At 37.4% G+C, this 16,488-nt stretch overlaps 1 protein-coding gene across 3 annotated transcripts in view; it reads left to right on the top strand.

Annotated features, from left to right (window-relative positions):
- Nos (Nitric oxide synthase) overlaps positions 1-16,488 on the top strand; it is a 277,326-nt gene that overhangs the window by 219,838 nt on the left and 41,000 nt on the right. For all 3 annotated transcript variants that reach the window (XM_071590448.1, XM_071590447.1, XM_071590449.1), the window contains exons 5-9: positions 6,190-6,281; positions 8,539-8,686; positions 10,574-10,713; positions 13,189-13,363; positions 14,101-14,202. In XM_071590448.1, the coding sequence (XP_071446549.1) occupies positions 6,190-6,281; positions 8,539-8,686; positions 10,574-10,713; positions 13,189-13,363; positions 14,101-14,202 (657 nt within the window). The remainder of the gene's footprint in view (positions 1-6,189; positions 6,282-8,538; positions 8,687-10,573; positions 10,714-13,188; positions 13,364-14,100; positions 14,203-16,488) is intronic.

Here is a 16,488-nt window from a genome sequence, read left to right as displayed (position 1 = left end):
TTAAGATTGAGCCGAAGGAAAGTAAATGGAAGCTTATTATCCAATCATTGAGTTCGACTTCTGCGAAAATTCCTCCGTTCTCATCCTTTCGCAAACCGCTGTTTCTTATTGCTCCAATCGATGTGGGTGTTGGACTGAAAGATAGAGGCAGCATCGCACTCAAGTCTTCTCCACTGAAAACCCTCCCTATCTTTATTTCTCATTCGACAATTTGATCATTTTTTTTATCCCTCGAAAATGTAATTACCACTATCTTCTGAAACTCCAATTCAGAGCACTCAAGAACATTTTCATCACGTTCAAATTCTAACCCGTATATGACTTTGTTAAGAGCTCTACCGTTCAAGGGATGGAATTTGTTTTATGTTTGACGAAAAACAAGTATATCCTTAAATATTTGGACATAATTCTTTCATGCTTTTTTGCATATAAGCCTAAAATTTAATTTTATCAGAGCATGTAATGTCACGATTACGTCGTTCAATAAATAAAGCGTTACTATAGAGCTCATTAGCTTTTTAATGAAGGATGCATACTTTTGGATGTAAAATTATTGTTTGAAATAGGTGAATGTCCAATTTGATGTCCATATTTTAAAATTTCTTGATTTAGACCCAGGTGATAAGGTGCAACTTGGAATTCACGGCTACAATGCTCGTCCCCAGCATTTACGTGTTCCTGTACACATATCATAACTTTCTTTAGATACTTTTTTAACGCCCTTTTACTTTTCCTCGACGCTTGAAACTTTTGGCGAATCGAGATGGTGCGGGGGATAACGTACTGGCTTCCCACCCAGAGGGCCTGGGTTCAAATCCCGGCGGTATTGAATATTTTTCAGAGGTATCCCGATCCCTACTTGGGATGCTTTGTGGAGGGCACTTTGAGTGAGTACGCCGTCCGTCGGATGGGACGTAAAACTGCGGACCCCTTGGCGCCTTTCGTAAAGAGTAGGCTAATGCCAACGCCAGGTTTCTCTCCACCCTTCATCCTTTCCTGTCCATCCCCTATGGCGCAAATGACCTCAGCTGTCGGTCGCCTCCCCTTAAAACTACAACTACTACTTGAGACTTTTGTCGTGCGTTCCACTAGTCATTGCACATTAATTCAACTTTTATCCTAACATGGACCGATAAATCGTAGTTGTAATGTGATAGTTAAGCCAGGCAGCTGGAAACTCACCTGTGACAAAGCCTTTTTGTCGGTTCCCAAGTGCTTCGGCGAAACCCCGAGTGGACTTGGAACGCCCCCAAGTCCGCAAATTAGCTGCTACTCACGTGGAGCATGCAAAGACCCGAGATCCGTTGGCAGCGCACTGTGTACTGAATGAACCGTGTCCAAACTACCTCGGAGGCGTAGCTCCAGAGGACGAGATCACGCTGAATGGAAAATCATTCTTGTCTCCGGATCAGATTTTCCTCCTCTCAGGAGAAGAACGTCTTACCAAATATAAAATACCGAAAAAGGTCTCATACTTCAAAGATAAATCTATTGATGAGAGCACGTAGATCGCATGCCTCTTCTGACAATAGTTTGTATGTTAAAATTCAAATTCTAGTCGTATTTTTTCAAGGTGATGTAGTTGTTTATCGTTCAGGAGACCCAAGTTATATTTTTTCCATGAATATAGAGCTTAAGATCGGATCAATGCCATTTTTTGATACTCTGAAGTGTCCATTATTGCTACATTAAGGAAGAATCTATCACGCTAGTTCTCACGCAGCCATGTAGCTACTTTTATATGTTGCTTGTTTTTTACCGTCCAAATTGGTGTCATGTTAATCAAAACTGCAATGGTTTTTGTTGCCTTCCTCGATAGTGTTTTTAATGTGATAGCCCACTGGGATTAGTCAGTCACCTTTGTACTCTCTCCTACTTGTCAGTGAGATCCTACCTGGAGCAGTTTTCAATGACCTTGCCAGTTCAACTTTGGCGGTTATCGGAACCTCACTTCCCTCGCCAAGGATTCATTCAATGAAGGGGGATGCTGATGAGAAATTAAGGAATTATCTTGCCAAGGAGTTCATGCATGCATTGATGACGTACTTCCCCATGCGTCGACACGAAAGAACACTGGCGAAGTACACTTTTCTGCAAAATTACTGTTAAAAGTGTACAAACTATTAGCCAAGGCAAGGAGATACAAATGAAATGTAATGGTTGAAAAGAAAGGAGGGAACTAATGCAAGTGGAAGGCCGAAAATAACTAAAATGCTCTGGAGAAATTTTAGCAAAAGGCAATCTTTGGAGATAATGATGCATGGGAAAAATAAGATGGGAGATGGGAGTTTATGGAGCGCAAAGAGGTCTTAAAAATAACAAGAAAAAACTGTAAACTGCTAAAAGAGAAACTGTTAGGATAAGAGTAGTGACTTAACATTTCGTTCATTGGGCATTATAAGGAATAAGGTTTGCCATACTTACTGCAATAACTTAAAGATTCAGGAATTATTGCAAAATCAATACTGTACCAAATAGTATTTTTCCTGGCATAACTTTGTACAAATGTATGCCAGCGTGCATAGAATTCCCTTTATCACTCACTGAGTGTTCACGTTATTTAGGTACGTACAATGATTGAATGGACAATGCATTTCTATGAACCTTGAGCTGATATTCATAGCAGGTCATACATTTCGAATCTTTTATGCTCGCTTCTCTCTATCGAGTATTGCATGGAATCGGGCAAATTAATATTTTTAAATGATAAATATCAAGTAATATTATCAATTCATTAATCAGTGTCAAGGCGTCTGTCTCTCTCTCCGATTAATCAACATTTTGATCTCCCAATATCGAATGTCTTCTTTCAGGAAAGGCAATAACACAAAACAAAGTTGTCGGAATGCGTATATGATCATTTAAAAAGTGTTTGATGTTCATACAAATTTACATTTTACGCGTCTTTTTAGTTTAGGAGTCTAGATGATTCCAATCATTCTTCATTTTCAAGTTTCATTTGCATGATGATAGGTTATCTTTTCTTGAACAAAATACTACATTACCTTCCATGTACTATATAAATGCGATTACGTTTCATTCAGGGAATGGGTGTCTCTTGGACCTTGATCATACTACGAGGGTCATCCGGAAAGTAGTACCCGTTCGTGCCGCATGAAGTGCTGACGACGCGAGTAGCCGCTGGACGAGGTCAGATAGCTTCAGTGGCTTGTCTGCCTTCTCTGAGCCAAGTTGCGTGACGCTAGCATTGCCTGTGTTGTTTCTGTGATTGTTTACAATGTTTAAAAAAATTGAGAACGCCGCCAGTTGTGAAGTGAGGGCAGTGATTAAATTCCTCAATGCAAGAAACGTTCGCCCATGTGATATTCATCGCCAATTAAAGGAGGTGTATGGAGACAATGTAATGGACGAGTCGTCTGTTCGGCGGTGGTGTCGCAACTTCAACATGGGGAGGGGGAACACACACGACGATGAGCGTTCGGGGAGACCGTCTGTCATTACAGACCAACTGGTGAGCTCAGTTGACGAATTCGTGAGGAACGATCGGCGCGTCACAATTGATGACATCTGTGAGCATTTTCCCAATGTTTCTCGAACAATTGTTCATGAAATTGTTAAACACCATCTGCATTATGCAAAAATTTGTGCAAGATGGGTCCCTCGCGTATCTCAAAGAGCTGGCGGCGAAGGACTATGCAGCAGGAATACAGAAACTTGTCACACGTTATGACAAATGCCTTAATTTGCTTGGAGATTATGTTGAGAAGTAGTTTAAAGTATCCTCTTTCAAATAAAATTTTTTATGTTTGTTAATATTTACTTTTGTGTCTTTATTTCACGAACGGGTACTACTTTCCGGATGACCCTCGTATATTAGACCTAGCTCACCTGAATTAGCTCTTTTGCAATTAATAACATTTATTCTTCAAAATTTGTTGCAATTCAATAAATTATGCGCGCTCTCTAACATTGAGTATTAAGTTTGAGAATAATTTCGTGAGACTTCGGGTCTTAGGAAAACCAACGTAATCCAGCATAATAATAATCAAGTATCATTGAAAATAGTTTAGTTAAGTAAACTCCTCCCATTTAATCATGTAATAACCACGTGGCCGTTTCCTTAGCCTCCCACTTTGGTGGAAACGGTCCTTCGAGCAGAGGGGACTAAAGCCGACTGACTAACAATTATCAGTTAGCAAATGGACAGGGAGCATTTGGTCTCTCGTCGAGTGAGATCCGGGATCATTCCGCCGCTATCCCGTCCTTTCTCCCTTATTCTCAACTCCCAATCGCATTTATCCATTTCCAGGAACATCCGATTCAGATGACGGGGAAACTGCCGTGCCATTCCAACCCCTCCGTTCAATTGGGAGTGGAAGGCGCACACGGACGGTTGGGAACCGTTTTAATTGGGGAGAATGGGGGAGATAACGGTAGTCACTGGAGGCTAAGCTAAGGGAAAGGAAAGGAGGAGAGATAGGAGGAAGGCAAAGGAAAAGAGGAGTGGCCACTGAGGGAGGAAGACGCGATAGAGAGAGAGGGATGGAGGTGAGGATTTTGCCACACCATCCGGGAAGAAAACACGAGTCTTTGCGAAAAGGGTTGCCGGCGGATGCTGTGGTATTTGGATTTTGATGTCAAACCTCGGTACCAAACAGGACTAGACTCCATTCCGATGGTTCGTTCTTCAAGTGGCGATTACTCACCCGAGTTGACTCGCTTAGGAGTTCACTTGGGCGATCGACCTTTAGGTTGAATCTTATCCATTCCTATACGAGTTCACTATCGATCTCGGACTAGTTCGATATCTGGATGCCGCCGTCCGAGTTTTGATGGATTATTCCGACCCAGTGGCTAAAGGAAGGACGAGTACATCGGATGGACTTCACACTTTTTACTTGAAATTTGATTTAATAATTTATAAATTATTGCTTTTCTTATTCAATGGCTACCTATTTCAGTCTAGAAGGTTGTTTTGAGTCGGTTTTAGCTTTGTTTCCGCTGCGGTGACTTTGACGATATTTTCATCTGTTTAGACACGATCCGTCTTTCAAATTTAGTTGATATAAAATTCTATTCCATAAAAATTGGTCCTTTGCGGTAGGATAACGTGTCTCATTGTGTCGACGCCTCAAATGATATCGGCATCTCTCGGTATATCGTCTTAATGTAATGTCGAAAGCTGGTAGCAACTTACATTCATGAGCAGGGGTGAAGCAGAAATTGATGTGTACTGTATGACATAGTTTCCATTTATCGATGGGCTTCGAAAGATTTTCATTTTTTTCTTGAATTGCCGGTTTTGACATTCCCAGGTCTACAGGTGCAATATTGTTGCAACCTCAAACGTAATATCGATCCCATAGCAAAATGCCAAGTTGTCGAAAGCCCCTAGTTTTGAGTGTCGCCGGGAGGCAAGGAGGCATCCTTTCCCCGAACGGACCACTTTTCTCGGGTGTCGTAAAAAGTTATCGGGAGGAGTGCGGAGGGGGTGGTGGGCGGGAGGGTGGGTTGGTCGGAGGTGCTAGAGATCTCCTTGCGGTTTCTTTCGACTCAGCCGAAAGGGGAAAGTGCTCCGGTGGACCGGAGGAGGGCGGAGAGATCGGCTAGGGAGACAAAAAGCGATCGATTGTCCGGAAAAAGTACCGCGGGAGGAATGAGAAAAGTCGAGGTTCTTAATTAAAAGGCAACATAGTGCACGGGATGTTTAATCACGGAGCCTTTTGACACATAATAATTACGATACGAATCAGCTGTTGCTACATTCCTTTTTCTATCCCTTGATCTTTGATGGTATTCCATTAAGTCTTGATGAGACCTTTGAAATTTCTTAATGAGTTTATATTGTGTGGATTAAAGTTAATGATAACGCTGGGGGAAATGTTTTTATTATTATTCTTACTTGAAATTCCTTAATTTCCGATAATTTATAATTTTTAAAATTTCCTTTTTAAAGGTATGAAAGGTCAAATTTAAAATATACATATTTATATTTCTAATTAATTACATATAGGAATAATTGATATCATATGATCAATTTGAAAATCTATGGAGGTTCTTACGCCTTCTCATTTGGAGGATGGAAACAGGTATTTGACATCGACGCCCTGTATTATGTTCTTTCACGACATGAAAATTTTCCCTGAGAATGTTTTAATTTACTTGATCGGAGATCTATTTGGAATCTGAATAACAGTCATGTATTCTAACAGAAAACTTCTTTTTCAGGTATTTGACTGCCGGTATGTCACAACAACAAGTGGAATGTTCGAGGCGTTATGTAACCACATCAAATACAGCACAAACAAAGGAAATATTAGGTGAGTATACTGCACTTTTTGTATTTTTGGCAAAATATCTTTGCATTCCATCTGAATTTGCACCGTTTGAGATGATCCAGAGAAAAAATACTCAAATTTCGAGAGAGATTTGATATTTGTATCCTTTCATTATTTTTTCATCGTGTTTTTCCGATTTGTACTAAGGATAAAAATTACCTAGATGTGTAATCACAAAATTACATAATTTTTTGAATTGTGCAATTACAGCATTACAAAAATGTGTACAGGATTATAATTATCCATTGCTCATACATTTAAAATATAAATAAATATTAATATCGCCATTTTAAGGAGCCCCTCTCCATGTTATACATTATTTTAAGAATAATTCTTCATCTTCTCCTTTCCGTTTTTGATTCAAGCGTGTCCTTGCTTTGTCCAAGCTTTGTCCTCTCTCAATTTTTGCTTTAGCAATTGGAATAATGATTTGTAATTGAAATGTGTCTCCTAACAATTATCTCTGTGGAGAAAAATAGATAGAATTTGTTTAAGTAGCCGATACCAGCAAACTTGAGAATATCTAATTTTTTGATTTAATTTATTGCAATTATTAATATACTGGTATTCCACGAAAAATATTCAATCTCTTCCTTCCGTTGGAAAAGTTGGTTGTTCCACAAAAGCATTTTAACAAACAAAATCGTGTCTATTTTGTGCTTTTAAGTTTTCATACCACCATCACACCGGTGACTAAACTTATATATCTTTGTTTAAATAGTTTTCTAATTTAAATGGTAGGCATAATACAGGGAGCTGTTATTTTTAGCGTAAGGAATTTCCCTTTGATTAACATGATATTTTTTTTCACGCTTTTATTATTATAATATTTCTCCCGTATCTCGTAGTATGATGCTAAATAATGAACTGCAAGTGAGAAAACTTCTAATAATTAACTCATTATCCTCTTCTGTTTCTTTGCCCAGAAACCTTTCCAATACGACTTGAAACACTATCTTAACATATTAGTAACCCTTCAGTATATATTGAGCTTATCTGAAGCCTATTAGCAGGACAAGGGAGTGACGTCTACATTCCATAAATTATAATAATAATAATTAGGTAATCTACCGGTTGAGACAGGTTTTTGGATGGACACAGCTCCTAAATAAATATTTTGTGACTCCTAGCAAAACACAACATCCAGTATCCTACTCTATATCAGGTCCCTCTTCATCTCTGAGTACTTTCTTCCTCCCTTCATCCCGTCCAACATCCCTATCCTGTTCCTTCCCTTTCCTCATTTACCTAACATTCTCCCCTCTATTACAGTCTTCAACATCCCGCTGCCGGTCAATACCGCTTTCATCCACTTTTCCTGCCTCCATAGGATTTCTTCCAGCAAACCCCTCTCTTCCCCCACCATACCAAGTACTTACTCATTTGTTTTCTTCTCTGTCCATTTCACCTTCTCCATTCTTCTCCACACCCACATTTCAAAAGCCTCCAGTCTACGTCTATCCTCCTGCTTCAATGACCACGTTTCCGCGCTGTACATAGCTACGCTCCATATCAAAGTTTTTACGAGTCTTTTCTTAACATCCTTACTCAACGTCCCCGTCATCAACTCCCTCCTCCTTGTGAAAGCCTCTTTGCCTAGCGCAATTCTTCTCCTTACGTCCCTACTACTTTGAGCGTGTTGATCCAAAACACTTCCGAGATTCGTAAACTGTTCTACCTGCTCTAGTTTTTGCCCTCCTATTTTAATGTTTAGCTTAGCCTTTTTCTTTCTAGAAAATCGCATAACCTTTGTTTTATTAAATTTGATTCTCATCCCATACCTGTCGAACTGAATGTCCAATTCACTCAGCAATGCTTGCAACACCTTGGCTGACTGACAAGCTAAAGCTTGGTCATCAGCAAACCTAACTGATTTTATGAATTCCCCGCCCACTTGCATTCCATAAACTATTGATTTGAAATCAAATTCCTCTTCGAATAATTTTCAATGTTTTGTAATATCTAAATGTAGTTATTTCTAAGTCATAAAAGGTTTACGTCAAGTATTTTTATATCATGCTTGTCCCGCCACTTTTCTATTACACCAGTGTAGGTTTCTTTCAGATAATAATAAATAGCATTGAAACAAACGTCTCACCCTTTGTATTTTTTACAAATGTTTTCTAAAATATGATGTTGAGCGATTTATATTAATCAAATAAGAAGTCGAAATGTGGTGTTGGATTTTAGAATATTCTTTTTTTTCATGTCTTGCCTCGATGACTTATTTGGCAAACAGATCAGCCATCACCGTGTTTCCTCAGCGGACAGATGGTCGCCATGATTTCCGTGTATGGAACCCACAACTAATATCTTACGCGGGATACAAGCACCCCGATGGATCCGGACGAATCATCGGAGACCCACTCAACGTAGAGTTTACAGAGGTGAGTTACTGGGGTCAACGTCCTCATTCATAATGAAACGTGCTCACGTTTACCACCCGTACTTAAATATACGGACTCACTAAATGGCAGAAGTCGTACCCACCCTTCTATTTAAACTGGACTCGGTGTGTGAGAGGCATTCGAAATAAAAAAGCGTAAAAAGAAAGTGTGATGCTCTGTAAGTCGCAACGAGGAAAATCTAATGGACTTAATGAGGTCTTAAGAGAGATTTAAATTCTCCTAAAATACTATTTATATTGATTTTATTCTGTTTTCCGATATTCTATGAATTCAATTTCACTACTGCTGACCTTTCTCCTGACTAATTCTCATTTTTAAATATTAAACTTGCAGTTTAATATTTAAAAATTGAGATTTAGTAATTCCGCCTTCATTGACGTCGTATCTTCTTACCCATGAGGTATTAAAAAACATAATTTTTACTCTCGTGCTTTACTCTCTCATGAGAACGTACTTAAAACCTCTCTTTTCTCATATTTCTCCTAAGATCTCAACTCTTCAGCGTCGTCCCTATTCACTTTTTCTGTTGTCTCCGCACAAGACGGTCTTTACACGCCTAATATGTCTTCTTCATTTGTTTCCCCCTGAGTCGTAGTAATCCTTTCCCAAGAGAAAGAGCTTACTCTTGTGGGTGGAGTCTTTGGCTACTTACCGGAGGGCTCCGTTTTGATTCCCGGGGACGCCTCATGGCACCCCAGTTTCACGCAAAGTGCGTAATTTTTCGAGTACCTGATATTTCGGACAAACCGCTAGCACTAGCGTGGAGAAAAGAACCGGCCCCCATCCCATGATGTGTGGATTTCAACCATCGTTGGGGTTTTCTCAGCTCTATCGTTAGCTATTAAGCCAAACTTCAGGGTGATTTTTATTCACGATTTAATTTATTCACCTATTTCCTTTCCGAATCTAATTCATTAACTACAACTATTTAAGAAATTTATTTTTTTTACTTTCTGCAAATTTTCTACTTTTGTTTATTTCAATGACTATGTTTGTATCCAATACTTTTACGAAAAAAAATATTTTTCTTTCGTCTGCTCAATTTTTCGAAACGCATTTTGGCCTACCACTTTTTAAGAATGGTATCATTTTTTCTACGTTTTTTGAAGCCTTTTTTTGTGGGTTTATAAACAATATTTATTTTACTATTGAAAAATTTGAGCCATGATTCTTTGTTAATGAATAAATGCAAAAAGAAATAGCTGAGAACTTGAGCCAACTTTATTTAATGGAGCTCAATTTCAAGGTGGTTATTGTATTATGGTTTATTTATTTTCAATTAAGTCTTTTATCTTTCGATTAGAAACTTATAGCTTCGCCGTATTAATGTATTATTTGTAGGACATATATATAGAATTATCTTTTAGATAGAGATATTTAGACATTCGTGATGTGATATCAATTATCACTGCCGTTTCTTTGCAAAGCTTATTGGTCAATTATATTTTTTATCGAATTTGCTTTTTGCTAGACTCTTCCGGAAAAATTGTGTCATTTTAAACAACTGCATTTAGCACTGTGATGTCGTTTATCATATGTAAATATAAACCAATTGATACAATTATTTCTAATTTGCTTTTTAGACATTATGTGTCAGAGTTCATCGCCTTTTATACACGCTGTCGAGCGTTAAAGGATGAAATTAATACGATTTAAATTTATTATATCGGTTACATTTTTGTTGGGGGACTGATTTTTAATTGATATTTTCATTTAACATACATTCTTATTGGCACATAGGAGAGCCCTGGGTGGGCATGAAAAGCAACGAGTGTTCATGAGGACCTCAAAGTCGTGGTGGATCGAAAGCGATCGATTTCGCTTGGTTCAAGCCCACGTCATAAACACACCATAAATTTTTTCCAGGTTTGCATGAAGTTGGGATGGAGGGGCAAAGGCGGTCGCTTTGACATCCTCCCGTTGGTTCTTTCGGCCAACGGACACGACCCCGACTATTTCGACCTGCCGCCGGACATTGTGATGGAAGTGCCCTTGACGCATCCCACGTGAGTACAAAACTAGATGCTGGAGACGTGTCCGGTGCGAGATGGAATAACTCCGAATTCGTTTCGTGCGGGTGGTGTTTTTCACCGAAGAGCCAATAAACCTTGAACAGTCTGCCACGCATATAAACCTCGAAATGAAGCTCGTTGCAGTCCAAGATAGAACACGCAATGAAGCGCAAATTTAGTTTCTCTGTAGGAACATTTCCATAAAAATTGAGCGCAAAACAGCAATCCATTGTGGGCGGGACCAAAAGAACTGAAATTTGGAAAAAGTTTTCATTCATCGTTTTTCGTAAACGATTTTGGCCTAACTGACGCGGAACGGAAGTAAATGGGTCAACTATTTTAAAATAAATATTTTTTATACTTTACCAAAGCTACTTTTTAATATTTTATTAACGGGTTTATTGGTTAAAATTTAATCCTAAAAATAGATATAGCATTAATCAAATTTTCACGTAAGAAGCATGCAATTATACAAAGAATACTAGAGATCAAATCAGATCACAGAGTTCTTCTAAATTTGATGAAGATAGTTTTTATTATCTCTAAGGAATTTTTTTACTGTTTCCATCAAATATATTCTTTTTTTAGCTGTAATATTCTGGAAATTCAGACAATGATTGGGTATAAAACTTTTGCCGGAGTATATTCATTTATATGGCACCAATAATTTGCCAAGCACAGGTGTAATTGAGATAAATATAAGAGGATGGTAGCTGAAGGTAACTGAAATGCATGATTAAAAAAGGATTTAAAATGTGCATCCTCGACAAAGCAATCTGATTGGTAATTTACTACTTGTTATTAACTATGTCAAGTTGAATATATCAACCTTTAATGAGAAAATGCAGCCTGTCTTCTTCTCTTCAAATCAAATATTCTAACTGTTTCAAAACAGTTGCCGCACCTTCTATTTTCTGCTAATTTATCTCCTTTTTAAGAACCACCTCCATAATCCACGTAAAACTTCCATGATTTGTTTTAGGTACAACTGACTAATTAATGGATGACTAGAGAATGAAAATGTTACGTAGCGAAGGTATGTTTCACATAGTTCCATCTTACCTTATTGTCTAATCACTTTTTTAATAAATATATCTTGTAACGAACAAGATTAAATTAAAATGTCCTTAACTCCATTTATTTCAACTCGCATCACAGGATTTAGCCATTTTAATTCACTGTCATCTGTTTTCGCATTTTAAGGCTTTATATACATGTAAGGATGTGCCTATCGCCCAACAATTCTTTAAATGTCAATGAGGGAGAAATTGCCAGGTCGTATCGTATTGTTCGTATGTCTTCGTTCTTTTGTTTAAGTGCAAAGGACCAAATACAAAAATATACACTGGCGAATTATTTATGCACCCTATTCATTGTTGTGAATTTTTTAGAAGACTTCCCCCTTCTTTTCAATAGAATCTGATCCTCAAGGTTTTCCAATAATAATGCATTACCTGATGATAGAATGATTAGAAAGATATATGTACGCCCAAGGCAATCATAGTATAATAATATACTTTAGGGATCTCTTCTACATATGGCTGCCCCAGTCTATGGCTGGGAGATTAGTCAATTGAAGTATCTCTAGGGATGCCGTTCTCGATCGGTTTCAATTAGTTTAAGTGCTCACGCAGCGTTGCTTTCATTGAGTGAACTTATTGATGGAAAACGTGCGAAGGCTTTTAAAAGGGAATTGAATGTTTAGAGAACTGAAACAGTAATAGTAAGCGTTGGAACCTTATAGACAGCTTTTGCAGTCATTTCTCTTTTGATAATGGTTGGAGTTTATATTATTTAACCTAAATATTCTCCAACCCATTTACTTTTCATTTTATTTCCATTGAATTTCTGATATTATTTTGCCGTTTAGAAACATTAGCTGAATTGATGAAGTTGATGAGTATGCCTTACATAGATTATTGCCTTGTAATATGTGCTCAATTTAATCAAATTTCACCCGGTATTATACTAGTACGGAGAAAACTGAAATTGTTCTCTGAGTGATTAAGGTTAATAGGGTCCACGTATATCGGAATTAGAAGTGGCACTTGGAAACTTTCACTCAAGTTCATTTCTAAGCAGTAATTTTTTTGCGTATATCTTTGTACGTGAATGATTTCCGAATAAGTGAACATGGTTAGTGTAGTTAACATTGAAGATGGTTATAAGTTGTGAATTCATTCATTTGAATTTAACTGTAGTTATTTTTTTAATCTTTTCTAAATCTTCAACATCAAATTCAACGCACGCCTTACATTAATATCATTAAATCACGGTTGATTTTTTTAGTATTGTTCTAAACTTTATTCATCTAATCAAGTCAACATCCTTATAGCTTTTTTTCCTTCTTGACTTAATTCTGCTTTCGTTACTTGTTTTAATAAACTATTAGGTGCACTCGCCGGCATCTCTTACATAAATGGACGAGTTATTGCGATAAAAACACTCTCTCCCAACGCCCGATCGTAGGTTCGAGTGGTTCAAGGACCTGCAGCTTCGCTGGTACGCCCTTCCTGCTGTCTCGGGAATGCTCTTCGACGTCGGGGGACTTGAGTTTCCGGCGACCCCTTTCAACGGCTGGTATATGAGCACCGAGATTGGTTGCAGGGATCTTTGTGACGTCAACCGGTACAATCTAATCGAGGTAACAGGAAATCATTCCACCTGTACATTCATTCGCTCATTCCGTTTCTTTGGGTGGTTACGTCAATGAATGAAATGCCAAAATAAATTCCCTATTTCGGCTATTTTTTCCGTTAATTTCATTTGAAAATCGTTATGCATTTTTATTTGAATTATAAAAACTCGCTCTTGAGCAGAGTGAGCAAAATGTATTTGTTCACGAAAATAAATATTCCTCTTTGGAAAAGTTTTTAATTTATACCATTTTTGATTTTTTTCCAAATTTCGTCTCTGTAGAGTCGTTTAAGAAGGCGTCGTAAAGTTGAACTTTATAGTTGGACACAAAATTATAGAAAATTATGTGATTCTAAAATGTCACTTGAACAAACAGAAACGTTTTTCTTTATAATATTTTACAAGATACGAGTTTTATAGACGGTAACGTTATTTAACAATTTCTAATGTGTGAATAAAATATAATATTAATAATATCTAATATATTATTTAATAAAACAATAATTGAATCTCCGAGATTCGTGCATTCACATTCGATTCAAGTGTTAAGTAATATGCCTCAGAGAAATGAAATATTTCTCATTTCCACTCACCTCCAAATGGCTATTATTGTGCAATGTATTAAACGTTATTGTGGAAACGGAGCATTGATTAAGGCCAAAAGACTGAAGGTGATGAAGATTTGCTTCCTGTCCAAAAATATTTAGCGATATTTTCAGACGTTAACTTTGTGATTTTTTTCAGACGGTTGCCCAGCACATGGGATTGGACACAAGGACGCCCGTCACATTATGGAAGGACAAAGCGATGGTGGAAGTGAATGTTGCCGTTTTGCACAGCTTTCAGGTGAGTTTTTTGGTTACTTAAGTTTTTTTATACTTTTCAAGTCAGCTTCCCATTGAAATTAAAAATTTTAGTGGACCGAATTTTTTTTACTCTTATATTATGGTCGGATATATATTTCCCCTCCACAACTGCAGGCTTACCAGGGAGAATACAAATTGAATGAACTTTTCAAACTTCAATTTTTTCATCTGTCACATAAGTATATGTGTGTGTATATGTATATATATATATATATTTCCCTACACATAAATATATATATATATATATATAATGGGCTGACACAATATAACACAAATAGAAAAGAATAGACACATTTAAAAGAACACTCACACGGTAAATTGTTCGAGCTTTCGGCCCTCTCAGAGGCCTTCTTCAAGAGAGACTCTCTCAGTCTCAGTCTCTCTTGAAGAAGGCCTCTGAGAGGGCCGAAAGCTCGAACAATTTACCGAGTGAGTGTTCTTTTAAATGTGTCTATTCTTTTCTATTTGTGTTATATTGTGTCAGCCCATTATTGTGCCGCTCGTGTGAGTTTTTCCGTACAATCGTTATATATATATATATATATTTCCCTGCCTATTTCTATATATATATATATATATATATATATATATATATATATATATATATATATATATATATAGGTAGGGAGTAAGACTTCTGGGCAAAAGTTGTCAGTGTATGAAAAAAACATTAATGCTCAGCCGTTAAAAACAGGAGCGCATTGGGGCAAACACTCGTCGAAGTTTACGAAAGGACGCTTAGCGCTAAGGGCATCAAGTGCAGGGGCATGCGGTGCCATGATGGGACTCTGAAATTCCAGGCCACGCACCGACCATCGACCGAGTATCAAAAGAAATTTGATGATGTCCTCCGTCGAGTACCCTTATCAAAACGACTCTTTCTCATTAATTAAACAGTGTAATTGAAAATAAAAAGTTGAGACTTATAACTTGTTGGTGCATAAAATTTTCAGAAGATAAGATTTCATTTATGAGCCCGATCAAACTGTCCCATGGTAATCGATCGATTATTTTTGTTGATGAAGCAATTTTTCCCCAGTTTATTTGGTTGTTTTCTTCAAGCCAGTCGAATTCAATGGAGTAGAATCCTCTAAATTTAAATTGAATCAAGCGTAGGATTAGAGGATAGCAGTGTTCTGTTAGCGATTTATTATTGTGCTTATTTTCCAATGCCCAAAGCTTTACGTTTTAAATCGTAGTTAAATGGAAAAATTTGCCCCGAAGTAGTTAGTGGTACTTAAAGAATAAGCTTAAATTTTATGCCCAAACCAAATTCATCTTCTTAATGTTAATGTATTCCCGAAATTTTCCCTCCTGGATGCCATCGTAATCATTAAGTTTCATAAATTCAAAGGAATTCCATTATTTTCTTTCCTATGAATTTCCTCAGGGACCCTCAAGAGTAGCTTTTTTTAGATTTTTGCGTCCTATTTTTCATGAATATTTTCCTCCACAGTCTATCCCTTTACTTTCCGCTACAATGATAAACTGTTGAAAATATATTTTACGTCGTCCCATGCCTTCTGTCTATTTTCGTTCCTTAACCTACAAACAGTGTTTCTACGAAGGTTCTCTTATCTTTCCTGAACTTAAACAGCACGTTATCCCCACTTCCCTCACTAGTTATGTTGCTATATGCCATATTATGCATCCTTTAGTTCTTTTGATATTTTGAACGAGATATTACATTTTATTATTATTATTAAAAATACACATGTGCTGATAGACAGTGTCAGGTGGCACGCAAGTCCCAAATAATCGCAAAAGATAATAGATAAAATCAGACTTCAAAACACAAATCTCTTTAACAAAACAAGCGAATCCCCATCCCATTTACAACCATTAATCAGCAAGAAAAAAAGATAAATATAAAAAAATAAGCTATTACATATAATACAATACACCAAACATCAATCAAATTATCACATATATTCCTTACATATATGCTTAAAAGTATACACTCTGTTAGGAAAGGGCTCGAATATTTTTGCAGGTAAGGTGTTCCAATCAACAATTGTTCTGTTTAGAAAAGAAAATTTTTTTATTAGTTCTCTGTGCCCGGCATTTTACCTTAAATTTGTGATCATTTCTGCCTATAAAATTTGGGTTCCCCGCCTCTTTCCTAAGGTCTGCCCAAGCTTTCTCCCCCTTCAGAATGCGGAACATTCCACAAAGTCTGCTTACTTTCCTTCTAGTTTGTAGAGGTTCACAGCCTAGGGTTTCTAGCATGTCAGACACACTCTCCATCCTCCTATGCTTCCCCAGT

The sequence above is a fragment of the Hetaerina americana genome, unplaced genomic scaffold, assembly GCF_022747635.1.
Source record: "Hetaerina americana unplaced genomic scaffold, ioHetAmer1.1.p SCAF_4, whole genome shotgun sequence".
Lineage (NCBI taxonomy): Eukaryota > Metazoa > Arthropoda > Insecta > Odonata > Calopterygidae > Hetaerina > Hetaerina americana.
The sequence above is the reverse complement of the archived record's forward strand: the minus strand, read 5'-3'. Positions and strand labels throughout refer to the sequence as shown.